At 45.6% G+C, this 27,759-nt stretch overlaps 1 protein-coding gene across 1 annotated transcript in view; it reads left to right on the top strand.

Moving 5' to 3' along the window:
* The window catches only part of LOC138516409 (EF-hand calcium-binding domain-containing protein 6-like), a 697,038-nt gene that overhangs the window by 182,500 nt on the left and 486,779 nt on the right, over positions 1-27,759 (top strand). Inside the window, exons 7-8 of the mRNA XM_069631506.1 lie at positions 15,355-15,492; positions 18,624-18,724. Of these exons, the coding sequence (XP_069487607.1) occupies positions 15,355-15,492; positions 18,624-18,724 (239 nt within the window). The remainder of the gene's footprint in view (positions 1-15,354; positions 15,493-18,623; positions 18,725-27,759) is intronic.

Genomic DNA, 27,759 nt, shown 5'->3' with positions numbered 1-27,759 from the left:
AAAAAGAGCGCTGGGGACAAGAAAGAGGGAGGCAGATAAAGATCGAAAGAGAGAGAAAGGAGGAGGAGATAGAAGAGGAAAGACACTGTGAGAGCATCACAGACAAGGAGGGAAAGAGAGGACAGAATAGTAGAGAATTGTGAAGAACGAAAAGCATGTCTGTGAGAATACAAAGTTCATTTGCACCAGCGGAAGGGCGCTTAGCCAATCAGGTGGCTCGAACAGCGGGCGAGAAAACACATTCCCCGCGTGCTGTCCCAGCCACCCGAGGCCCTTCCCCGGTTGATGCCATTTATTTTTGATAATCTGTAGAAGCATCAGGGAGCCTCTCCCTGTTGCCTCATCCAAAGAAAACTCCTCCAAAAGTCCCTGATCCTCTTTCCAACTCCTTCCTCCATTCCTACTTACATGCAAGACCGGAGCTCTGTGCTCTGATCCCGGTGCTCCTCTCGTCTCCTGGCTGCCGCCATAGACATGGAAAAGGGATTTGTCCCTTTTCCACATGGTGGTGCCCATCTTTTTTCTTCTTTTTCCTCAGGAGATTGGCTGCGCAAGCAGCGCAAATCTCCTGAGGAAAAATAATGAAAGCCATTCGCACCCGATACAGACCCCAAGGTGTGAATTGCTTTCATGTCCACTCAGGAGGGTGGACGTGCCAGTAATGGCCCACAGCCTGAGCAGAGGACCTCATCTCACTCGGGCCTGTCTTAGTTTGGGCTGTTGTCCTCCTGAGCGGGCATGAATACCATATCAGATAAAAAAGACGATAAAGTGTATTGAAGCATAAGGGGAAAAGGAGTACATGGATGATAAAAAGAGCATAAAAGCGGAAACACTGCGAGGACCAGACAAGAATACTCTAGAGGAAAAAGAGAAGGCTGGAAGAAGATAGGGGAACAGCCCTACAGACCTTCCTGCGGCAGTCTGTCTTATCGCAGGACTCAAGGAATACGACCATGTCATCCCAGCATTCAGAAAGGCACCCTGGTTACCTCTGCAAGCGCACAATGCCTTCAAAACAGTCTGCATCATATCCAGGGCGATGACGGAGCTCCATCCCCCCTAACCTGGATTTGAAAGGTCAGCATCTGTGGAGAACTTACATCATTGGTAGACTGGAATATAAGGGATGCGAGAAGGTAAGAAACACAATGCAAGCCTTCCCCCAGTATGCACAAAGACTCTGTCTGGAGGGCATCAGATTGGCCCCATGTGTCCTGTACTTCAGGAAGGAACTGAAGACCCTGCTCTTCAAGGAACACCTCGTCATTCGTCCATCCCCTTCTTACCGCCCGTGCCCCATTTTACTCTGGTTCTCCCTGCCCTCACTCTTTATTGCCACACTTCTTTCGATCTGTTGCTTGGTAGCTAGGATCACAAATAAATCCACCACATGCACACTGGTGAAGACTAGGAAATAGAGCACTGAGAGAGGAAAGGGGAGCACTGATAGTAGACAAAAATTTGCTTTGGGGAGAAAATACAATGGGCCTCATTACGAGAATGGCGCTAAAAATCTCCCATTACCGGCATGTCGGTAATAACATGTCTGTGTAGGCTTGATCCCGCAAACAGCGGTTGATCATGATGCGCAAGCACGCGCACCCCTGCATGCCGGTAATGGCCGTACCGGCATGCCGGTAACGACCCTCAAACCCCCAGATAGCGGCATCTTCGAATGCATGTATAACACCTCACAAATAAATCCACCACATGCACACTGGTGAAGACTAGGAAATAGAGCACTGAGAGAGGAAAGGGGAGCACTGATAGTAGACAAAAATTTGCTTCGGGGAGAAAATACAATGGGCCTCATTACGAGAATGGCGCTAAAAATCTCCCATTACCGGCATGTCGGTAATAACATGTCTGTGTAGGCTTGATCCCGCAAACAGCGGTTGATCATGATGCGCAAGCACGCGCACCCCTGCATGCCGGTAATGGCCGTACCGGCATGCCGGTAACGACCCTCAAACCCCCAGATAGCGGCATCTTCGAATGCATGTATAACACCTCCGCCATCGGCAACCCCCAAATAGCCGTACCGGTATTAACATAGTGGTAAGAACGGGCCCGTTATTACCAGACCTGGAAGTAACGTCATTGGGCCGGAACGGGAAATGCATTGGCGGCCATCTTCAAAAAAACAATCCATTGCCATCCTCCACAGACTGGACCTTCACAGGCAAAACTCCAAACACACCACAGACAAAATGTCAAAGGCTACCCAGAATGGCACTGCCCGCCTGCGGAAACCACGATTTAAGGACGAGGAGCTGAACACTCTAGCTGATACCCTAGTAGAAAAAGCAGATGTGGCTTTCTGCAGTGACCTCAGGTGTCCAGCACAGCTGAGAAAGAAGGCCATCTGGGAGGAAGTGGCAAGGAATGTAAGTGCAGTCGGCACCACCGCACACACAGTGCGCGATTGCAAAAAGCACTGGGATGACCTGAGGCTGAGCGTGAGTAACATCTCGTCAGCCAATCGGAGCCAGGGGCTTGCAACACGTGGCAGACCTCAATCACCTATCAAATTGGCTAGATGGGAGGAAACATGCAGCTCAGTGATAGATGTGGAGTCCATTGAAGGAGTCGGTGGAGCAGAGTTTGGCGTGCCAACATCGGCAGGTGAAGGTGAGTGTCCATACAAACACCTGACAACCAATCATCACAGTTGACCGCCAAATGTGACAGCGATGACAGCCAAGACATGGCCCATCATGCACACCTACACATATTTGTGTACACATGCTGGGCCCACCACTATCACATCCCAATGCATGCCTCATGCCGCTCCCATACATGAATACACACCCGACACATAGATGACCTGCACGTGTCACACAGCATGCAAGTCACAACACACCTCAAGGCCCCACAGCAGACACCATGGTGAACATGTGAACACCTGCAGGATTGCAAAACTCATCCCCAAACCTTGCACATACCCAGCCCGCCGCAAAACCAGGCATGCAACTGATCACATGGCGCCAACTGCACAAAGACCAATGCATGCATGATGCAAGCACCACCATCACTGATGCCCTGCCACTCTGTCCCCCACAGGTACGGATGCAGACACCGAAGAACCTGATGGAAGTGCACAGGCCACAACACCAGCCAAAAGACCCAGGGGCCAAGATGATGGCACCAGGCCATTTACATCAAGGGGACCAAGGATGGGCCAATCGGCACGCAAGACAGCCACCAGTGCCCAACCAGCCACACTGCCAATTACACAGGACCAGCAGACACATGCCCCTGCACCCCTGGACACACAACCCGCACAGGGCAAGGACACATATGCTGGCATGGAGAATGATGGCACACAGTCAACTGCCACAAGCTCATTAGGGGAGACGGCTGCATCGGCACAGCATAGTGGCAACGAGGAAGGTGTCCCTGACGAATACACCAATGCAGGAGTCCTCCACTCAGAGGTTGTAGGTCAAACCCCAAGCCTGCAGGTCACCCCACAGGACACCCCTCGACAGGATTCATCAGGACAGGGCAGCCATGGAGAGTGGTCTCCAACATTGCACAGCCCCGTATTGGCTGCAGTAACACCACCAAACCCACCATGCACCACCAACACTGCTATACAGGACCTTGAAGGACGTCTGTCCAGGATGGAGCGCCGGCAGATGGAGATGCATAGCTATGTAAAACAGTACCTTGCAGAAGGCGAGGAAACATGCAGTCTAATCTTGACAGCACTGCGGCCATAATCAAGGCCATCAACTAACGTTCAGCATGTCCAGGGTGGATTTAATGCTTTGGGCCAAATCCTCACCAGGATTGCAGACAGCATGGAGCAGAGGCAAACTGTGGCTTTGGGGACACAACCATCTACCTGCATCTACCATGCCAGCAAGTTCCACACAGACCAGCCCCGTGCGCATGTCCCTGCGAAGTGCGTGGTGCTCAGAGATGCAACCCCCACCTCCAAAGGGGACTCTACAGTAGCAGGGCCGCCCTGCACATTCTGTTTTGCACCACATCCGGACACATGTTGTGTCATTGATGACTTGGGGTGTTAGGGGGAGGGTGGTTGTAGTACAGGGGTGTGTGTGGGGTGGGGGGGTGTGTGGGGGTGTGTCGGGGAGCTTGGAGGAAGGGTGTAGTATGGGGGTGTGTGGGGGTGTGTCAGGGGAGGGGGGAGGGTGGAGAGGGGTGTAATATGGGAGGGGTGTGGGGGGTGTGTGGGGGTATGTCAGGGAGGGGGGAGGGGTGTTTGGGGGCATGGAGTTTTAAATCATGTTGTACAAACCATCACTTAAATACACCCGTTGTGTACAAAACCTCACATGAGTGGACATTGCTTCTTTGGTGTGTGTCAATGTATTGCTTCATATTGCACTGTGCCCATATACCCCCACACCCAGTGCCCAGAGTCCCACATACATGGCACCCCCTGCATCCCAGCACATAAGAATGATTGGTCTATGACTGATTGGCACACCGCGCGACTCTCAAGTGTATCGTGTCCTGGCCATTGTCCAACATCTACTCCTTCCTCTCCTTCTACTTCACCAGGTGGTGGCAGCTCCATGTCAGGTGGCAGGGGTACGTTCCGCCGGATGCACATGTTATGCAGCATTGCACAAGTCATGATGATCTTGCCCACCTTCTCAGGCCCGTAAATGAGGGCGCCACCCAACCTGCTGAGGCAGCGAAACCGTGCCTTGAACAGGCCAAAGGTCTGCTCAATGGCCGCACGCGTACGTGCATGTGCACGATTGAAGTTCTCTTCGTGCCTGTTCTGCGGATTCCTGACAGAGGTGAGGAGCCACGCCTTCAGGGGATAGCCAGCATCACCTGCATGGGAGCAGAAGCTGGTATGTGTAAGGATAGTCCTCAGTTACCATATGTGCTCAGCCTATACATCTTTCATGTTGACATGCACTATACTGTCGACGCCAGCCACATCTACATAACTATCTGCCCTGTACAGTACTTGCCAATCCATGGTGCTAGCCTTGGGTGACGTACATGACTTAGAGGCCTAGACATTTGAACCACCAGCCATCCTGATGCATTGTCAAGGTCCATGATGCACGCACATGGGAGGGCTGTGCAGGGGATTATTCCAGATGCATGTAGGCCCCCCCAACCCTCTACTCCCATGGGCCAGAGGCCATTCCCCTTGCATATGCATGTAGGCCCCCCCAACCCTCTCCTCCCATGGTCCAGAGGCCATTCCCCTTGCATATGCATGTAGCCCCCCCAACCCTCTCCTCCCATGGCCCAGAGGCCATTCCCCTTGCATATGCATGTAGGTCTCCCCAAGCCTCTCCTCCCATGGCCCAGAGGGCAGACTCACCCAACAGGCAGCCACGTCGTACGAATTCTCCTTCCATGTAACGGGGTAGTGACGACTTCCGCAGAACCAAGGCATCATGGGTGGATCCTGGGTATCTGGCATAGCAATGTGTTATGATCTGGCTGGCATCACACACCATCTGCACATTTATGGAGTGGAATAGCTTCCGATTGCGGTACACCGTCTCCACGGCATGTGGGTCTTTGAACTCTATGTGGGTGCAGTCGAGGGCACCAATTACATTAGGTATGCCTGCCAGTGCATGAAATGCTATTTTGGTGGCATTTGCCACCTGTGGTGTCTGTGGTAGGGATATGTAGGCCTTTGCATGCTTTAGTAGTGCATCCAGCACTTGGTTTAGCACGACAGAGAAACATGGTTACGACATGCCATGCATTTGGCCCACTGTGTGCTGGTAGGTGCCTGTGGCCAGGAAGAGGAGCACAGATGCCACCTTCAACAGAGGGGGGATGGCTGTGTGGATGTTGATCAGGCTGATCAAGTCTTCCTGTATTAATTCCACTATGATGGTGATTGTGTCCCTGTCAGGCGGTACAGGGTGTGGATCTGTGTTAAGTCAAGTGGATTGGCCCTTATACGTGGTATTGATGGCTGTCTGTACGGTACAACTGCCTGCACTGGTGGAATTTGCTGGCCCTGTCCCAGCCTCCTTCTCCTCCTGCGTCTCCTCTGTGATGCCTGTTGTACTGCCTGCTCAAGGAGTAGCAGTGCAGGCATGTCCTCCAGCTCCAGTATGGCAAATGCTAGTGGTATCATTTTGGTCTTTGAAGGGATGTGGTGTGTGGGTGTGCTCCTTTTGTGCAGGGCCTGGCTCCATTGCCTCCACCTGTGCTGATTGTGTGCACCTGTGGCAGTTGGGTGCACAGCAGTTTCCTATTAATGGGTGATCCGCGATGCAGATATTGGCTGCATCCTGGTGGCCCTTCTTACCGGCCAGTATGTGCATGTCTGTGTGACTCGTGATGTCCTCTTCCTTGCGGCATGCTGGTACGGTGGTGCACGGCCACAGTGGGTCCTTGTCGATGCCGGTAGGACCGGCATCTAGGGTTGTAATACTACAGACCGGTAATGGATGCTGGTATTGCCTTACCGGCTCTGTTATTACCAGACCGCCAACCTCGTAATGAGGCCCAATGAACACTGAAGCATGTCCTAGAGGGAGGCAAGGTGGCATCGATGACTTATGCCACAAGTGCCCAAGCCAGCATTTATTATGCCAGGCCAGCTGGCAGGTGATTTTTAACATAAACAGATTGACTTACAAAAACCATATTGCTGTTGCTGAACTCACGGTGTCATAGTAAAAAGGCAAGCCTTGAGGAATCAGGCACAGAGAGCAGGCTGAAATACAAGCAGATGGTATGTCAGTGTAATGTTTAGAGCAACTGCATGACAATGGCAACACGCATTGGCAAAGCCAACAGTTTTGCTTTGGTGTAGGCATTGGATATGCCATTGCCAGACACTACCTAGCCATCTGATGGCAACAGGTGGAACATGGTCCTATTACCTTGGCATAAGATAGCAGTGCCTGACATATGCCTATTTAATATCGTGGCACAAGTTAAAATTGTAGGCTTTGATAATGCTTATTTTTTAACAGGACTTCAGTGGAAGGAACAACTCGCTGAAGGAACACTTGGTTAAGTCACTTTTATTACACCCATAGCACATAAACAGCTGGAATTAAGGAAATAACTATCAGTGCACTGCTTAAAATAACACTGGCAGGATAAGGTTTGGTTTTGCTGCTTGACAGAGAATGTGTTTTGGGTGGGTGAAGGCAGCTTGTGGGTGGCAATCGCTATAGAGATTAGCATGGCCCGGGACAGTTAATCGGTGGCTAAATTACCAAACTACACCCACAAGCTGTATATCCCTCTTAACATGCAGTTTCTCGCCCAGCTCTACTTCAGTGCAACAATCTAGGCGTATAAGTGGCACATAAGCGCCACAGAATAGCCAAAACTAAAAATGGGGAAAACCACATAACAAATAGGACTACCCTGAGAGGGCGTACCTTGAATAATAAGGCCAGTGGCTGCAGTCTTCATACGCAGATTACATCACATAACATATATGGCACAACGTTGTTAGTCCACAAGCGTTGTGTATTTCCAAACCGCCCGATATGGAATCGAGTGGGAACAAGCAGAGACAATCACAGTGAATTGTTTATTTTGGTGCCAGCAGATGACCAAAGTCAGATTGTAGCCTTCATTAATGCTCCAAACACATCGCCCAGAGGCCATACACCCAGCCCATGGCTTCCAGGCACCCAGGGGATGTTTTCTGTGCACCTGACAGAGGTGAGGGCCATTCCCCAGTTAGAGTGCTCAGGGGGGCTCACAGGCGGTGTCCCCTGGGCACTGTAAGGGATGGGCACTGTGTTCACTGTATCCACTTTGACCCGTGAGCAATGCAGGATGGTTAAGTTATAGCTTTGAAATACCGAAACAATTTGCTAAAACACGTTTAAAGCAGAATTATGCAAAGTTATGCCTTTCTTGGAGAGCAGTGTGTCACGGCAATGCATGGTATCTGCATTTCAGCAGTATAACGCATGACCTTGTAATCCAGGCTTCAATTGAAAATCTCTTGACAGCGTTATGACTGCATTTAATATGCATAAATATACTGTATACAGTGCAAGCTCTTGAATGCATAGCAAACACAATGTTATGGCGGGTTTAAAAAAGCATGAAAAAACCCTTGTACCCGAAATGTGAGAGTAGACTAGGACATTTGAGTGTACAAGACACATGTGCCAGTGCCACAGTGCCAACCAGCCACCACAGAGAAATGCACTGTGGGCATGCGTTAGCTCAAAAGTATCTCGGAAATTGTCTATCTTATAGGGCAGCAGTGCTCTTTTATGCATAGCTTTATCAACCCAAGACTGGGGCTCTCGAGGATGCAGACAACCAAATAAGTGTTCGGCACTTATTAGGGCTTATTATTGTCAGATATCTCCTGGACTGTCATTCGGTGGTTAGAAGATGAAATGGCCGGTTTTACTCGTGAACTCACAGGCACGTATTTTAACGCTGATTTTGGAAACTTAAGAAAAACGCAGCAGTTGGACATTGTTTTAAGATTAAGCAACAGCGGCCTCTAGTGAAAATAAATATGAACTGTAACAGATTGCACATTTTACATTGCACACGTTTTGATTTGAATCTCTCTAGTCTACTCGGAGGGTTTTTTTTTTTTTTTTTTTTTTTTTTTTTATTGTGTTGGTAGTAAATTTACTTTACACCTTTACAAAATTTGATCATCATATAAATATAAATACATTTAAAACCTTTTATATACATAAAACAAATACAACCAATTTGCATCACCTCACCCAAAATTTCATTTCGTCTAAAATACCTTAAGGGAGAACCCTTTAAATGTGCAAAGACGCTGTAAGCGCTATCATGAGACACCTACAATACACTGTAGGCGTATACATCATAGCAAACTACCCTCCACCCAAAAGCTCCCTTACGAATGATAGCGCAAAGGCAAAAGACACAGGAAACAATCAATCAAGGTTCAGCAACACAACTAAACAGAGGAAAGTACAGCAATAAGCCCAGATACAAACCTAGTTATTGCGCCCAAATCCCTTATGACCTATGCGGGAAGGGCAAACCCTTCCTATTAAAAATTGCACAATTCAATGGTAACAGCTGTTCTTCAATCAATGAAACAAGTCTGACAGTTGCTAAAATAATGGCATTCGAGGAGCCCTGCATGCATCTTAGCCATACTAAATTGGCTTCAAAACTCGAATAAGAAAAGAACACAGAATCCAAACAGCATAACCTTTGTTTCGCGAAGAATTCACAGTAAATAAAAAGGTGTTCCAGCGTTTCGTTTTCAGACTTATTCAGACAAAATCGACACTCATATCCCCTTGCCAACTCCCTGTACCCGGCCCAAGACCGAATACGTGCTCCTGTGTGGATAAGATCCAAACGGAAACGCATATAAGTCTGTCTAGCTCTTTTTTCAGGAAAACATAGGATATAGGGCAACCTTGGAGTAACTGCATGTCTAAACATAGCATAGGTCGAAAAGGAAGAGTATCCCCCAACCTTGTCAGAGTTTTGAGCCCAGGAGTTGCGAAAGAATCGAGTTTTAACTTTAATTGGGGTATTAGTCAAGTCTGTTAGAGTCATATTAAGGGAAGTTAGAGTCTCCATTATTTCTTCTTTCGCTTCCAGAACCGATGCCAGGCAGTTTTTATCCAACATTATCTGAAACTCCTCGTAGAGTGAATTCGGAGGTGGCAAAAGAAATTTGCAAAAAGCATTTACCTTCCTCCAAAGATATTTGTCAGCTAGAGAATAGAGCCCCAACTCGTGTAATATGATGGAATTTGGTACATAGCCTGGTAACCCTAAAATGCTCTTCCAGAGTCGCCCTTGGATCAAATTTAACAAGGGCCCCATCTTCAACAAACATATATCGAGCGTGTAAAGCAAAATGGGCTCTACTTTCATTGTGTAAAATTGGATGAGGGGCAAAAGAGAAAAGCTGCAGTATTTAGCGTAAATTATTTGCATTTGGCCCATTAGAGGGCTAAGCTTCGCGTTCAACAAGTTCCGCCATCCAACAATTGAATTCCCATTTGACAAGTGATAACCCAGATAAATAATCGCATCCTTCCTAACAATAGGCTGCTGATTGATAGAAAAATTAAATCTAGGCAGTTTTTTTTTGCTGTGAAAATCATGATATGGGATTTCGCCGGGTTAACGGTCATGTTGTTCTGTAGACAATATTCATAGAATGTATTTAATTTGTTCTGGAGACCGAATGGCACTCTGTCAAATAGGATAATGTCATCGGCAAAGGCCAACCAGTGCAATCGCATAGGACCCAATGTTACGGGAAATGAGTTAGTCTCTTTCCAGAGATTCTCAATATCTGCGAGATATAGATTGAATAAAACCGCAGCTAGATTGCATCCCTGTTTGACCCCTATCCTCGTAGGAATATTAGCAGAAAGAAGCCCCTTGGCATTGATCCGAATCTGACATGAGGTGTTCGTGTGGAGGGCAGCAATTAGGGCCACCAAGGTGGATGGAATGCCATAAGCCAACATCTTCTGCCAAAGACGAGCTCCAAGAACATTGTCGAAGGCACATGTGAGATCCACGGAAGCCATATAAATGGCGCCCTTTGATTCTCCTTGCACAGATCTCCTTAAATGTGCTAAAATTGAGGCATTTAATTGAGTGCCCATAGCCCTACGAAAACCTACCTGAGCTTTGGACAAAATATTGAGGGTTCTTATATGAGTTTCTAAGTCAACCAAAATAAGTCGTGTAAAAATTTTCGCCGCTGTGTCAATCAAAGCAATAGGTCTAAAATTCGCAGGATTGCTTAACACCCCCTTTTTATGTATGGGAATAATAATGGCTCTTAGCCATGATGCCGGAATGATCCCGGTATGATAAATTGATTGGTAACATGAAAGTAAGTACCTGGCCCAAAAGTGAGGGTCGGACTTAAACACACAAGGGGGCAGCCCATCAGGGCCGGCAGCTTTAGATGGATTCAATTGCTCAATTGCCCATATAATATCCTTTACTCCCCATGGACAGATCACCGGAAGGGACAAGCACACGGGAATACTCTCAGACTCGGTATACCTATCAGGTAGAGAGAATTTTAAACTAAAGAACCTCTCCCATTCAGGGCCTAAAATAACAGCCACCATGCGAAGATCGACTTTTCCTGTTGGATTTCTTAATATGGCCCATATGTCCCGAACTTTTTTTTTACACAACAGACCAATCATATATTGGTTGGCTAGAATATGGGCTGCCCGACGCAACAGGCTTAATTGGTGCTTATAATGCGCCACAATCATGTTTTTTTGGCGAATGTATTCAAACTGACATATAATGCACTTCCTTAGTAGCCGAAGATCGCAGTTTCTTTGCTTTTTTAAGCATGCGACCTGAGAAGCATTAACCTGGGCGACCCCAATTTTAGCCTTCCCCATGGGATCTTTCGCCACGCCTACCAAATGCATATTGATCATTTTGGCATTTATTTCATTAATTTTGGTCCCGTTCTCTGTAGACGTCATAGCGTCCCAGCTCACTAAGATGTCCCTATTTACCAAGAATGTGACCTTTCTGCACACGGCAGTCTACTCGGAGTACCCCTTGTGAGATATTTCTATTAAAATGCCACTTGATATCTGCATAACCCTTTTAACAGTGATTAACTAGAGGAGGGGGGTTTCCACTTCTTGTAAAATGTTGGCCACAAACGGATCATTATCCATGTCCCACAGGAAACTTTTCCTGTGCAAAAAGCGTATGTGAGCTAGAGGTTTGTTAGGGCTGGGCTACACCCATTGGGTGACCGGGTTAACACCTATTTACATATGCGTGGTCACGTTCTGTAAAGGCACAGAGGATATAAAAAGTGACGGAGAGTGTAAGGGAGTTTTATACAAGTTGCTGTCTGTGACAGAACTGGGAAAAGCCCACCTTAGGTGACAGGGCTGTACCCCTTAGGGTTTAGCCAGAACTACCCTACAGTTTGGTAGCAAAGGTGGTGGGAGGATCAAGGAAGATTTTGCGCACTATTCTTTCTCTCTCTCTCTCTCTCTCTCTCTCTCTCTCTCTCTCTCTCTCTCTCTCTCTCTCTCTCTCTCTCTCTCTCTCACACACACACACACACACACACACTAGGCCTAGCCATTAGGATATCAACACTGACCAAGCCATAACTAAGCTCTCTCCTTCAGCCCTCTCACACTCTCCCACATCAACGGTTAGCCAAACGCAAAGTGCATTCTTTGTTTTTATATGAAGAACAGGGGTGGCAGTGTCCATCACAGATTGCATACAATAACACCTTTGCAGAAAGCTGAGGCCTTCCCCTGAAGTTTGGCTGTACATTTGCACAAAGGGGAGAACTAGTGGTGGGCCAGTTTATCAGCGTGTGAACAAAGAAGGACATAGAGCAGCGACAACACGAAACAAAAGGATAACAGACACAGGTGACTCACACAAGTAACATTAACTCAGGGTGTTAAGTACTTCAAACTAAAAGGGAGTACTGTACACATTTAAAAAATGCCACTATTATGCAGCACTGGAGGAAGTGCTGGGTGCAAATAAGGAGAATGGGAGGGAAAGAGAATGGGAGCTGCCGCTTTGGCTATTAGGTGAGGTTTAAGCTGCATTTGCAAGGCGACCACAGTTGTGCCATAGTCTGTCAGATATAGGGCTCTTCCATATGGATAACATACCATACCGCGATTGTCTCCGCCAAGCCATTAGAAAGTAGATCGGTACATAGGCGCCGGATACATCCAACCTGCACCCATTAACACCCAAGACCACTAATAACCTTAAAGGGCCACTTGCCGAGCAGTCACCAAAAGTGGCGGAAGGGTGCTGTACAAGAGCACTTACATTACAGAGGCGTACCCCTTTAAAAACAAAAAAATAATCTTCACTAGACCCTGCCAATCTCAGCAACCTTCATCAAATTTCCCTTCTATATTTTCTCTCCTAGAGCACAATATGGTCATGGCTAATGAGATGCGTGAGTTTGCTGAATCTTCCACTCCTCTGGACCATCAACAGGCGAGTTTTTGGTCCCAATGGGGGACCTCCATTTGGTGATCGATGCTGGGGCTACGGGGGCCTTCATATTATTAGATCTACTATCTGCCTTTGACACCATCGACTACCTGACTTCTACCAGCAGGTTGAATGGACGGGAATAAACTGGTTTAATTTAAACTAAAACATCGGAGGTGTTTGTCCCTTCCAAAAAAGAGATGCTCAACTTGCTAGCTTCCCTCTATATGTGCGTTGCCTACATATGTAACTTCAGTGAGGAAGCTTGGAGTCATGTTTGACCACAGATTTGACCTGATCCACGAGGCCAACGCAGTGGTGGGTCATTTTATTTCCCACCGCAGCGTCGCCTGTAGGGTCCTACATGTTCTCAATCCAGATACCCACCCCTCAGTGGTTATGGCCACCACTGCATGCTGGTTACATTATTGTAGAGGCAATTGTGTCGTAGGGATTAACACGAGTTTACGCTATTTGCTTATCTGAGATCTGTAAATAGCGCAAACCAATGTGTTTGAAAGGAAGGAGGTTTTCTTGTAACATGAGCGAACGTTCCAATGTCTGAGAGTAAGAGGGTTCAACGTTGAAATGGCGGGGGAAAAAACAACGAGGACCAAAAAACATAAATTTTTGGGGGTTGAATTTCCAAAATAATGTTCTTGTAACATTTTTTTAGTTTTTTGTGTGGGGGAGACGCCCTACGAACCCTCCACATCCCCCACCCTTTTTAATACACTAACCCAAACCCCCATCTATTTATTGTGTAAAAAGGTCCAAAGAAATCAAAGAATTCGACCAGAAATGTTTGTCCTCCTAGTTTTTGTATTCCATTTTTGGGGGGATTACCGTAAGAGCAGCGTGAAACAATGAAGAGGAAGACTCTAGAGTATAGGAAGGAAATGAGAAGGAAAGATTAGGATGGAGCCGGTTTGGCAACCCCGCAGCTTCCTACCTAGGATGGGATTGCGATGGGAGGTGAGGGTAGGACAGTAGTGGAGGAGGGAGGCATTTTGCGATGACCGGCTGGAAGACACCAGCACAGGATCTCCCGACACTAATCATCTGCCTCCACCTGGTACCCTTGGGTCCTCGGGATGAGCCTGTCCCTGCCTCTAGGAGGGCTCAGGCAGGATAGCCTCCAGCTCAGTCGGCTGTTACAGCAGAAAAAAGCAGTCATATCTGCTATATGTTTAGTCCTGTAGGGAACATAGACTTAATTAGGCAACGCTTGTCACTCACCGACTCAACAAGTACATCATTTAAAAAGGTCTCGGTGGCATACATGTTTGGTTTCATTAAAAGCTACTGTTTCCAATGGGGCCACTTCCATTTTTTGTACCGGCAGGCGATAGGAGGACGATGCAGTGGGCCAATGGGAAGCCCTCTGTGCATCACTGAGTAGCTGATTGCCACCAGAGTCCCTCGTTGGTATAACTGTGAGAGCTTTGGGAGGGAGCTAAAGCTCTCTCAAGCCAGATCTAAAAATACACTTACAGAAGGAACATAGAGAGAGAAATAAGAAGGTGTGCATATTCACAATGGTGTCCCAAATTGTATATGTACTTTTACTATAACCCCTCAGATGCTGCTTATTTCATCACATGCACAACCCAATCATCAACTGTTAATTTTCATGCACTTTTCAGAATCTTGTTTCGGTTTACTTTACTTTGTGTTCTTTTCTGAACGGTCTGCTACTGTTTAGGCCAGGAGCAAGGGTGCGTTCTACCAAGAAAACAATGATTTTCCACTGAAAGTTAGGTCCTTTGTGTTTCTGCGTATTCGTCCTTTGGGTCTTGCAAATAGAGAATAGGTCCTCATTGTAAAGCCAGTAAAGGCAAACACTGTATGGTGGGCTAGTCTATAAATGTACTCACTCACTCAGCATGTCTGAACCACTCATGATCTCATTCGCTCATCCTCCCACACATTCCTCATTTTGCCTACTAAATTACTCAGTCATCATCATACTCAAGCCCTCGCTCATACACTCACAAAACCACTATCATCTGCTCAATCATTATCTCACTCAAGTATTTCCTAATGTATACGCTGCTTGTTTTATACATTGGCTTACTCTCATATTCACTCACATCCTGTACCCAGCCATTTAATCAGATTCGCATTTGCTAATTCACACACTCACTATACAACTCGCTCATTAGTCTAGTTACCCACTTGCTGATTCACTCACAGACTCACACAGACTTATTATCTTGCTCAGTGCTTGTCCCATTAACCCACTTTCTCAATCGCTGGCCCACTCGGCAGACACAAGAAGAGGCTCTTAGTCCGTCTGATTGGACACAGTCTGTCAAATGGTATAAAAAGGAGAGTAGGTGGGCGGTGCAAAATGTGGAATGCTTTTGAAGTGTGAATGGAGACCATTCTTTCTTTTAAACCTAGGTTCCTGGATCTGGCAGACCTGATACCACAGAAGAACCCCGGAGGCTCTGCTCGGATTCTAGCGCCTGAGTTTCGGAACGTGCTCAACCAACTGGGTTTCTTCATGGAGGACGAAGAGTTTGATAAACTCTGGAAAAGGTAACAGACTTGCATGGCTGCTTGTGGGTATTGGAGCACATGTGGTCACAGCTGTTAATGAGGGAGTCGCGTCAGTGGAGTGTCGATAGAGGGCACAGAATAAGAAGGTCTGGTTGTGACTGCCTGTAGGTGACCAGAGACCCCTTGGCACTCATTTACACTCTTCCTCAGTCCTGTCAATGCAGCAGTGGGACAGGCCAGGATTATGTACGTGGGACGGGTTGTTCGTCGCACGTGACTTCAGCAGTCTTTCCAATGATGACTCAAAAAGTTGGGGATAACATCACTGTTGCTTTGTCTGATCCTATCCCTGCACTCTCCAGTTTGCAATATTTATGTCTGACTGTTCAATGCCTATTTACTCTTAAGCAATTTTATTTCATTGCTTTACTGTGGCTTCATTGGTCAGTTCTTTCACCGTGTCACCCTTAGCAGTTTCCTATTTGCCAGGGAATGACATCATGCCAACACTTTGAGAGCTTCTGACCACTTTATTAACTTGCTTCCCCCATGAGGTATTGCCGATTTACAATGACCTGCGTGGCCACCTTCACCCCAATAATAGTCATTGATTTTCCAGGGGTTCGAAGCACTGATTAAACCTCTCGGCGCATATGAAACTCCTTGTTCTTCTATTCCACCATTTATCTGGCTTGGACTACTGATTCTTGTGTCTGTTTTGCCTTTTGGAAAAATTGGTGTGGATGTCAGATGTCACTTAATCTATCCCAGTCTCAATAGCGTTTCATAAGCCTGTTGGGAAGCAAGCCTATATAGTGCGCTATGACCCAACAAGGGTAGCTAAGGGCAACAGTCTGACAGTGGTTAGGATAGGGGAAGAACGGAAAGAGGAACCTGTGGTTACTTTCTGAATGGATGGAAGTCATCTGTATGCCCGCTCTCGTCTGGTCGCGCGTTCCATTATCTTGCGGCCAGTACTGAAGAGAGCCTGTCAGGTGCCCGGACGCAGTGATGATATAGGATGACAATGGCGCGACAAGTTCTGGCTCACTGATGTGGAGGCTTTTTCAGGTACAGCGGGCACAGTCAAAAAGAGCTTTGTGTGAGAGTGTAGGCAACTTAAAACCAACCCAACCCAACCCTTTACAGGGAGCCAGTGTAAACTCTTAGCACTGGGGATATGTGTTCCTGCCTGGGCGCTCCGGTGACTTTTCTGGCAGCGGCATTTTGTAACGCTTAGTGGGGATAGAGGTTATGATGAATGACTCTGGCAAAAAATACTCGGGTCCTCAACACTGGAATGCTGCTGCAACATGGAATTTCCATTCAAATGCAATGGACTTGGGGATATTCTGGAGGGACACATCAGGGATTTGGTCATTTTATAAATGCAAAGTAACAGTTGGATGCTGCAAATGAGAGCTATGCTATTGGCATGTTTACCTGTGCAGCTTCGTGTTCATTGATCCTTCCACCAATCCCGAACATTAATTCCAGCTATGACATCGCCAGTAATAATAAATTGGCATTTATATAGCGCTACGAACCCTCAGGTATCTGAGCGCTGCTTATTATTACCCACGTGTGTGGTGCTCATTTATCGACCTCGGAAGGATGAAAGGCTGAGTTTGGCCCCGCCGGGATTCGAACCTGCGTTAGCAGGCTCTGCAATGATGTCAAAGCGAGTGCTCTACTCGCTTTGCACTTGACCAGTGATCCCTTGGTGATCCTGCATGCCAACAAGGATCCATTTGTAGTGCCTTAGAACGCCCCTTTCATCCTTTAATTGGGGTGCAATATTTTAGCAGTCTGAATATCACCCACCCGTATGCATTCTTCAGAGGTGCACAAGATGATAGCGTAAGATGAGGCCTTCATCATATTCTTTGGGCCTCATTACACGGTAGGCGGAGGACCAAGGTGCTATTAGCACCTTGGTCCATGCCGGTAAAATACCGGCACCGCCTTGGTGGAAAGGGGAATTTCCGCCCTATTCCAAGGTTGGCGGGGCAGTAATTCTCCCTTCCCCCATTGCCCTTCCCCATTCCCATTTTTGCCCCATAGGGCTCTATGGGAATGGGGAAGGCGCTAATTACGGTGGCGCAAATTGCACCCTGGTCCCTTTTCGGGTTGGTTTTTAACGCCTGCTAAAGAGCAGGCGTTAAAGTACCTACCCACAAAGGGACCTCGTAGTAAGGCGGTAAGGGTTAACGGTCACCGGTACCATTACCGGTGACCGTTAACCCTTACCGCCTTCTGTGTTTATGATTTTTATTGGTCGAGTGGGATGTTTTGACCCGTGAATTGGCTTTCAAAAGCAACTCACAGCATTTCTATGTACATAGTAATTTCCTTTCTGCCGAGATTCAGTGAACAGAGTTTAGTCTCTGTTTAACATTTTGAGTTTTGGGCCTCATTGCGAGGTCAGCAGTAATTCGCCGGTGCCACCGGCCGGATTGCCGACGACCTTGTAACACCATTTCCGCCACCTGATATCCCGGTGCCACTGGGCCATAACGTTCCAGAGGCCCGGGATGTCATGCGGCAGGAACTGTAAGTCATCATTCCCATAGGACTCCACGGGAATGGGGACACAGAAACACCGGCACCATTGCTAACACCGGACCCTGCAGGAATTCTCATAGCCTGGTGGTCCGGTACATTGCTACCAGTACCCTTATTTTCAGACCGCCAGACTTGTAATGAAACCCATATGTTATGTTGATTTATACCACTCACTGGTGCTATTTGCATGGTCTGACTTGAGAAAACAGATTTAAATTGTATTAGTTAAGCGGCAGGGGTATTTTTATGGACACACAAACTCTGTCCTCCCTCTCCTTATCACAATATCACCATCCACAATGTTTTCATAAGCCCTGCCATTTGTAGAAGGATTTCATTTCCAAAGTGCACTCATTTCTAGCTGTCATGCAAATGAGGTAGAGCTCTTGAACTTGGCACAGCCTTCCACACTATCAAGGGCACGTGCCATGACAATTCCTATTTTTTGAATGGTGGCACCTGCATTTCCTAAAATGCTTTCTGTGACCCTTCATCCCTCTGTGACCATTCTAAGATCATTGCTTTTAAAGTGTAAACAAATCTAAGTCATTGAAATGATCTCGTGCACATAAACCCTCTGATGCATGTCTTTCTCCCTCCTGCAGGTATGACACAGACGGCACAGGGGTCCTGAAGGGAGATGCTCTCCTCAAACGCCTGGGGATCGAGTTCCGCAATGGATCCTCAAAGCATGCTGAGGTTTCAGGTACTCCCACTGGAAGCACTGCGCCTTTGTTGCAATATCTTGTCTTTACTCTGTGAGATGAATGCCTCTAGAGGGCTGCAATTACTGGTAGAACACGCTACCAGGTATCCTGCTACCTGCTGCAAATCCTCTGCATTGTGTCTGGGTGAGAGTAAGCGCTTAGGGTCCTGCAGCCAAGGGGCACCTTTGGAAATCATTCAACCAACGTCTTTATTTGTGTGCATCTGGGGAGCTCAGTGAGTGATTTTCAAAGAACTTTCCACTCGAAATTCATTGGGTCATGGTGACCAGTGTCTGTATCGGCCCGTTAGTTATGAACAGTTGTTTCTGTTGCACTACTTCTGTTGTCACGGGAGGATACCTCAGGGCAACGTGTTCGCCTTGGAAGAAAGACGACACAAAGCAACAGAGGTTCGATCCCTGATCCGACCTTGAAAACCTCTGGGTATTTAAGCGTTATAAATACGCAACTAAAACAAACAAAAAAAAAACAATTACGCAATAAAAAAATAATTAAAAAAAACCTATTCATGTAACAGCACCTCGATGTCACGGGCTGTGTGAGCGCTTTAGAAATGCGAAAAAAATAAATCAAATAAACTACCAGCTGATAACATTATTTGCTCTGATATGTTCCAGGCATTTATAGCCATTTACGTGATTTCTAGGTGGTCGGCAAAAGGGAACATGCAAGACAGCTGTGCTCATGCATGTAGACCAGAAGTGCTCTGAGCGTGGGTCTGTTTCTAGGTGTCAGAAGCATAGAGACATGTGGGGTCATGGGGGAGACGCGTGCTAAGATTCTTTGTGATTTGTAAAGGAGGATTATTCTTTTGTTTGATGTCTGTAGCAGGGTTATGCATTTGTAGCGTGCATGTGACTTTGCTGGGATGCATATATTCTCTTTGAGCAAAGACGTTAGTAATGTTAGTGCAGGGAAGTAAGTAGAGGGCCTGGTGAGCAACTCAGTGCATCCATCCTCTGTGGCCATAGCAACATCGGTATGGGTGCCCCTTGAGTAACATCTCAGTAGTGGTGAGCTTTCAGCAGGATGCTTTTGAGCTGATGTCCGAAGCCATCCTACTGTGTACCAATATCACTGCCAGATACCAATATGTAGTGACTGGTCCTGGATGAGAGTAGGATGCACAGAGATGTGTCGAAACTACAGGGAGCATGCGACTATGGGTACCAGGTAGACAGTGGGTGAGAATAGCTCCAGAAGAGAGTTCAGAGTAGGGATTCCAGAGAGGACAGAGTTCTGGCTGGCAGAGGCATTAGGAACAACACAACAAGCTACATGGCCAAAGTGCGATACTTAGGAGTCAGTTATGCAAATTGCATTTGGCATTAGGGAGCAAAATCCAGAAAGGGTAGTAATTGCATTGGGCACCCGGGACCGAAATAACAGTGAAACACCCAGGAGCAAAACCTCAGAGGGAAAACAATTAAAGTGGGACATCTAGGAGGAAAAGCAGTGAGGGGAACATTTGCAGCAGAAAACAGGAGCAAAACTAAAGCGGAACACATGGGGCCAAGTGATCCACCCCATGTGGCAACCTTTGGTACCGGTGGTGGTGGGTCACTCGTGAGTGGCACTGGTGTACTAAATAATTCAATGTCAGTGGCGGCTGGTGAATATTTTAATTTTAGCCCTGAATCAGCACGAGCAACCAAGCAAAGCAAGAGAGCTTGGCATTAGTAATTTTGTGGGTCTCTTGGGAGAGGGGAGAGGGGGACTAAGATGTTCTTCCCTGAGAACATGCCCAATTCTTGGGAAAAATTGTGTAAAAGCCATACAGTTGTGTAATTAGTTCTTGATGGTAACACACAAAGAAAGTCAGTAGATTTGCGCTCACTAACCATACACAAGAGCAATGACATTTTCATAATGTTGGTGTCCACAATATATGCCAGGAAAACAAAAGATACAAATGAATAGGTCCAAGGATGCTAGGCTCAGAACAACACCTCCACATGTATTATCAAACTCTGCATTGCTAAGGAAGGAATCACTCTTCAATAGTATGTTGTAGAGATAAATCTCATTTTTTTATATTAAAGTTGTGTGCAAAAAGACATAAATCCAACATTTAGAGAAATTAAGGCATCAAAATGGTTTGCTAAAACAGAACAATCAGACACAAAAACAGAAAGATATTTACAACACACAGTGCCAAAAAAACATTTTTTGGGACAATCTTCAAATTGTGTGTGTGCAACAAACCCGACTCCTATTAGGATTTGCCAAGAAATTCACATATTGCAGTGTACATATTCAAGTCAACATTTGTGGAAAACACATGGAACAATGGTGGGTACACAAAATTATTTTTCTTGCGTAAACAGCATTAATGTGCTGTGGTTTTGGGGGGAGTAGTGCGTCTACACGAGGTGTTTCAGCCGTTTCTAGGTGGGCTAGGTGTGCCTCATCTTTAACACGGCCTTCATCAGGACGGAGTTCTGTGTAGATTGACGTCTGTGCTGCAGGGGAAGGAGACTACAGTCAGGGGGGTGTCTGAGCCAAAATTATTTAGTTTGAGTGAATCACGTGTGGTTGATGTAAAATCAAAAAGCACATAGCTTACTTATGTGTTAATAGATTTCACAGGCGCTAAATTTGAGATCTGCTAGCCGCATGGGCTGGTCTCTGTATGATCCTGTTGCTAATAACAGAGAACGAGAGAAGCAAAGGGAGATTGAAGCTAAACATGTCCCCGTTTAAAAAGGCATGAAAAAAAGTTTTTTATTATATGCAGGGAAAAAAGTCTTACCTCTCACTGGAGGTCGAAAAATGCTGATCCAGTGTGGTATCAGTGGGAAACAGACTCGGTTTGCACAGCTAAAAAATATATATGGCTCAAGGTGAGTGTGGTTACCTAGTAACAACTGTCTCATATATATAGCAGTAAGTGCAGGGTTTATTTTAAAGTACCTGTGAGGGTTGCAGCATAGACAGCGTGTCTGCAAAAAAAGTACGAGCTGGAGCTCCTCAGGCTGCTGAGTCACAGTTGAAACTGCAGGGGCCTGACTGCAAAGCGTTGGTAACGCTGTTGCTAGGTCCCTGTAGGTATTTATATGTTGGCCATCTTGGAATGGCCCTAGGATCGAGTGAGAAACAAAATGATGGATTCTGCTCCATCCGGGGGGCACAAAAAAAGCTCAATCAATTATGGGTGTGATTAGTGTCAACGCGTGTCTAAAAAGTTAATTTAGACAATATTGTTGACAAACGGTTGTCATGGCAACCGTAAGCATTGCGGGGTGGCATTGGTTTTTTATGCTCTGAGACAACATAGCTAATGGCCCCATGAGGTTGTGATTACCGAAAATACTTCATTTCAATATGTTGTGGCATGGATCACAAAATGTTTATGTGTCTCAGGAATCTCAGCAGAGAAAAACCATAATTAAGTAAGTGGACAGTTTATATTGTATTACTAACAGCCCGAGAGGGTGAGAATTAGGGCGTGTTGCCTGGAAACTTAATACATAGTTTCATAATGACAGAAAACATTTGGAATTAACAAAGAAAGTATAGTTGTTCATGCAGGTGATTTCATACATTGACCAAAAAAGCACACAGTGTCATAATGTCTACTGACTTCTGCATTTCATGAAATGAAAAATGATCATAGTGTTAAGAAGTTCATAGCTCATACTCAATCATAGGGCACAAGTCATTACAGGAAAGACTTCCATTCAACTGACACATTTAGACCAGCCGAAACGGAGTTAAGTCTGTGGACCCACCGTTGTTCTAATTGGGTCAGCGTTTTGTTCAGATCCCCCCCACGCTTTGCTGGTTTAACTTTTTGGAGGACAAACCATCTTAGATCAGTATCACTATGGTTCTTACTGATAAAATGCTCTACTAGGGGCTTGTCTGCTACCTTGTTCCTGATACAGGAACGATGTTCAGAGATGCGCATTTTGATGGCACGTGTGGTTTTTCCTATGTATAGGAGTTTGCAAGGGCATTGTATTACATATATGACACCCTTCGTGTTGCAGTTTGTAAAATCTTTCATTATCCATTTAACTTGTGCATGTTCGAAAGATTTCTTTTGTAGGGTCAAAGGGCATGCCACACATTGACCACATTTGTGATGTCCAACTATCGGAGGTAAATCCCATAGTGTGTTCTGTGTTTGTGGGGGTGGCTCTCTGAAGGTGTGTACTAGAGCGTCTCTTAGATTTCTGTTTTTCTTGAAAGCAAAACATGGCACATTGTGCAGAGTGCCGGGGGGTTTCACCAAATGCCAGTTCTTCTTGATGGTTTTCTGGATCAATAGGCTCACGGGTCCAAAAGTAGTGACACATACCAGTCTTCCCAAATCTTTTTTCGGTTTGTTTTCCAAACAGATTTCTCTAGGTGTATGTTTGGCTCTCTTTTTGGCTTGGTTGATGGCCTTTTTTGGATAGCCTCTCTCTGCAAGTCGTTGGGTTAATCCTTCCGCATGTTGATGGAATTTTGCCAGGTCTGAACAATTTCTTCGTATACGCAAAAATTGTCCGTAAGGTAAATTGTACTTTAATCCCATCGGATGATAACTTTGGAAGTGCAACAAAGTGTTGCGGTCCGTGGGTTTTCGAAACAACTTAGTTTTTAGTCGATCCCCGGTCTTGTAGATATGCAGATCCAAGAAATCTATTTGGTGGTGGTCCCAATGCATGGTAAAATTAATGTGAGTATTTCTTAAGTGGATCCAACTGTGGAACTGTTGTAGTTCCAAAAGTGTCCCCTGCCATATAATAATCACGTCGTCAATGTATCTCTTCCATAATGAGATGTTTCCTAGGAAGGGGTTGTCTGGCGTAAAGACATGGTTCTTTTCGTAGCGGGCCATATATAGATTGGCAATGTCTGGGGCGAAAGTAGCGCCCATACTCACACCTTTAGTTTGTTTGTAGATTTGGTTCTGAAACAGGAAGAAATTTTCAGACATTGCCAATCTAGTGCACTCAAGGATGAAATTTGTGGGGGTAGAATCTAAGTCTTCTCTGGTGTTCAGGATCTCACGAATGGCTTCTAAACCTTCTTGTTGTGGTATCGATGTATATAGAGACTCGACATCCATTGTGACAAGGAGGCTATCGGTGGTGAGGATGATGTCGTCAAGTAAGTTAATAGTGTGTGTGGTATCCTTTAGTTAGGAGGACATTTTGATTACAAAAGGTTTTAGAAAATAGTCTGTGTAAAGGGGCAAAGGTTCCAGGAGGGATTCACACGCCGATACAATCAGTCTTCCGGGCGGTTTTTCTGAATTTTTATGCATCTTTGGGATGATATAGAAGGCTGGGATGCGAGGGTTAGTTTTGTTCAAGAACATCTTCTCGTCTTCACATATCCAACCTTGCGTGAGGGCGTGTTGAGTGAGGCTTGCAATTTCCTCTTGGAGGACCTTGGTAGGGTTGTATTCCAAAGGTAGGTAAGCTTCTCGATCGCCCAGTAGTCGTAGGCACTCAATGTTGTAATCAGAGGTATCCCAAACGACTATGCCGCCCCCTTTGTCTGCGGGCTTGATTGTGATTGATCTGTCGGTTTCCAAATTTCTCATAGCAATCCTTTCTTCTTTGTCAAGGTTATCGCTGTAGAAGTTGTCTTTTTTAAAACCAGCTAGTATGGTCTTGTTGACTATCTTCTCAAAAGTTATGATCTCGACACGAGTCGAGCCCGGTGGAGGATAGAACTTGGATTGTTCTTTTAAACCTGTAGTGTTATGTGACTTATTCTGTGGTTGTTGTTGTCCAGTGTCTCTGCACGAAGGTAAGTAAACTTCAAAAAAATGTTTCAAACGTACATTTCTGAAGAATTTCCGCAGTTCTAATTCAATCTCGAAAGGTCGTGCCTTTTGGGCAGGGACGAAGGATAAACCCTTGGCGAGGAGCCTTAATTCTGGTGGGGTCATAAAGCGGGTGGATAAGATGAAGACTGGTATCCCTGGTTCTGTCCTTGGTTTTGGTACCACTGGCGCGTTCTCATTCGCTGTCCTGGTTGCGTCGGTCGTCTCCTGGGTCTTCCTCTTTGTCCGCCCCTGGGAAAAAAAGGTTGTGGTTGCTGTTGCAATGTAGATCCCGGTAGGCTTGAGGTACTTCCACTCCCACTGGAGGAGGTCCCTGCGAAATTGACTGATCTATTTCTCCGATTATAGTTTTGGCTTGCTTGTAAATCTGTGTAGTATGTAGGTCTAAGAAAAGGATCGTTTTTTTCTTCTGAATAGTTCGGTAGGTCTTTTTTGAACTTGTCCACCATCCTGTCCAGTGTCAGATTTTTGAACTTGTGAGTTCCAACTCCAATTTATCCAGCTTATCTTTAGCATCCTGAATGGATTTGTCCTTGAGAAACTTTTATTCCAAATCGATTAATTCAGCGCCTTGTTTTTCAAATTCCTCTTTAGCCGTGTCTATAACCAGAATCAACCAATCGCGGCTGCATTTATTTCCAACCCCACTAAAGTTTTTCGTGAACTTAGGGTTATCTGTAAATACCCTGGGGATGTTCCGTACCTGGAGGCCTTCGGGTATTATGCCGGCCCTCAAGTATTCGAGCATGAACTTGCCATGTAGCTCTGTTTGATTTATTCTTTTTTTCTTTTGATTGAGTATTTCTAATTGGTCCTCAGTCAAACCTCTAGTGAGCACACCCTCCTCGTTTCGTAGTGTGGAGGTGGTCCCTAGAAGTTGTTTAAAATAGTCATCGGTATACGAGACTACATTGACGTTATCCATAGATGATAGATGGAAATTTATTTTACTATAGCTAGATTTTGACCTTGTTATGGGTCGTCGATGCCCACAGCCGTGGGCTGTACAGACTAGAATCAAAAAATAGGGCTCCTGGTGTGGGACCTATTCTACCCAGGAGGGTTAACTAGGAAAACAAAAGATACAAATGAATAGGTCCAAGGATGCTAGGCTCAGAACAACACCTCCACATGTATTATCAAACTCTGCATTGCTAAGGAAGGAATCACTCTTCAATAGTATGTTGTAGAGATAAATCTCATTTTTTTTATATTAAAGTTGTGTGCAAAAAGACATAAATCCAACATTTAGAGAAATTCAGACATCAAAATGGTTTGCTAAAACAGAACAATCAGACAAAAAAACAGAAAGATATTTACAACACACAGTGCCAAAAAAACATTTTTTGGGACAATCTCCAAATTGTGTGTGTGCAACAAACCCGACTCCTATTAGGATTTGCCAAGAAATTCACATATTGCAGTGTACATATTCAAGTCAACATTTGTGGAAAACACATGGAACAATGGTGGGTACACAAAATTATTTTTCTTGCGTAAACAGCATTAATGTGCTGTGGTTTTGGGGGGAGTAGTGCGTCTACATGAGGTGTTTCAGCCGTTTCTAGGTGGGCTAGGTGTGCCTCATCTTTAACACGGCCTTCATCAGGACGGAGTTCTGTGTAGATTGACGTCTGTGCTGCAGGGGAAGGAGACTACAGTCAGGGGGGTGTCTGAGCCAAAATTATTTAGTTTGAGTGAATCATGTGTGGTTGATGTAAAATCAAAAAGCACATAGCTTACCTATGGGTTAATAGATTTCACAGGCGCTAAATTTGAGATCTGCTAGCCGCATAGGCTGGTCTCTGTATGATCCCGTTGCTAATAACAGAGAATGAGAGAAGCAAAGGGAGATTGAAGCTAAACATGTCCCTGTTTAAAAAGGCATGAAAAAAAGTGTTTTATTATATGCAGGGAAAAAAGTCTTACTTCTCACTGGAGGTCGAAAAATGCTGATCCAGGGTGGTATCACAATATTGTCTAAATTAACTTTTTAGACACGCGTTGACACTAATCACACCCATAATTGATTGAGCTTTTTTTGTGCCTCCCGGATGGAGCAGAATCCATCATTTTGTTTCTCACTCGATCCTAGGGCCATTCCAAGATGGCCGACATATAAATACCTACAGGGACCTAGCAACAGCGTTACCAACGCTTTGCAGTCAGGCCCCTGCAGTTTCAACTGTGACTCAGCAGCCTGAGGAGCTCCAGCTCGTACCTTTTTTGCAGACAGGCTGTCTATGCTGCAACCCTCACAGGTACTTTAAAATAAACCCTGCACTTACTGCTATATATATGAGACAGTTGTTACTAGGTAACCACACTCACCTTGAGCCATATATATTTTTTAGCTGTGCAAACCGAGTCTGTTTCCCACTGACACCACCCTGGATCAGCATTTTTCGACCTCCAGTGAGAGGTAAGACTTTTTTCCCTGTATATAATAAAAAACTTTTTTTCATGCCTTTTTAAACGGGGACATGTTTAGCTTCAATCTCCCTTTGCTTCTCTCGTTCTCTGTTATTAGCAACAGGATCATACAGAGACCAGCCCATGCGGCTTGCAGATCTCAAATTTAGCGCCTGTGAAATCTATTAACCCATAGGTAAGCTATGTGCTTTTTGATTTTACATCAACCACACGTGATTCACTCAAACTAAATAATTTTGGCTCAGACACACCCCTGACTGTAGTCTCCTTCCCCTGCAGCACAGACGTCAATCTACACAGAACTCCGTCCTGATGAAGGCCGTGTTAAAGATGAAGCACACCTAGCCCACCTAGAAACGGCTGAAACACCTGGTGTAGACACACTACTCCCCCCAAAACCACAGCACGTTAATGCTGTTTACGCAAGAAAAATAATTTTGTGTACCCACCATTGTTCCATGTGTTTTCCACAAATGTTGACTTGAATATGTACACTGCAATATGTGAATTTCTTGGCAAATCCTAATAGGAGTCGGGTTTGTTGCACACACACAATTTGGAGATTGTCCCAAAAATGTTTTTTTGGCACTGTGTGTTGTAAATATCTTTCTGTTTTTTTGTCTGATTGTTCTGTTTTAGCAAACCATTTTGATGTCTTAATTTCTCTAAATGTTGGATTTATGTCTTTTTGCACACAACTTTAATATAAAAACATGAGATTTATCTCTACAACATACTATTGAAGAGTGATTCCTTCCTTAGCAATGCAGAGTTTGATAATACATGTGGAGGTGT

Source organism: Ambystoma mexicanum, chromosome 6q (assembly GCF_040938575.1).
Source record: "Ambystoma mexicanum isolate Mex_15411 chromosome 6q, UKY_AmexF1_1, whole genome shotgun sequence".
In the NCBI taxonomy this organism is placed as follows: domain Eukaryota; kingdom Metazoa; phylum Chordata; class Amphibia; order Caudata; family Ambystomatidae; genus Ambystoma; species Ambystoma mexicanum.
The sequence above is the reverse complement of the archived record's forward strand: the minus strand, read 5'-3'. Positions and strand labels throughout refer to the sequence as shown.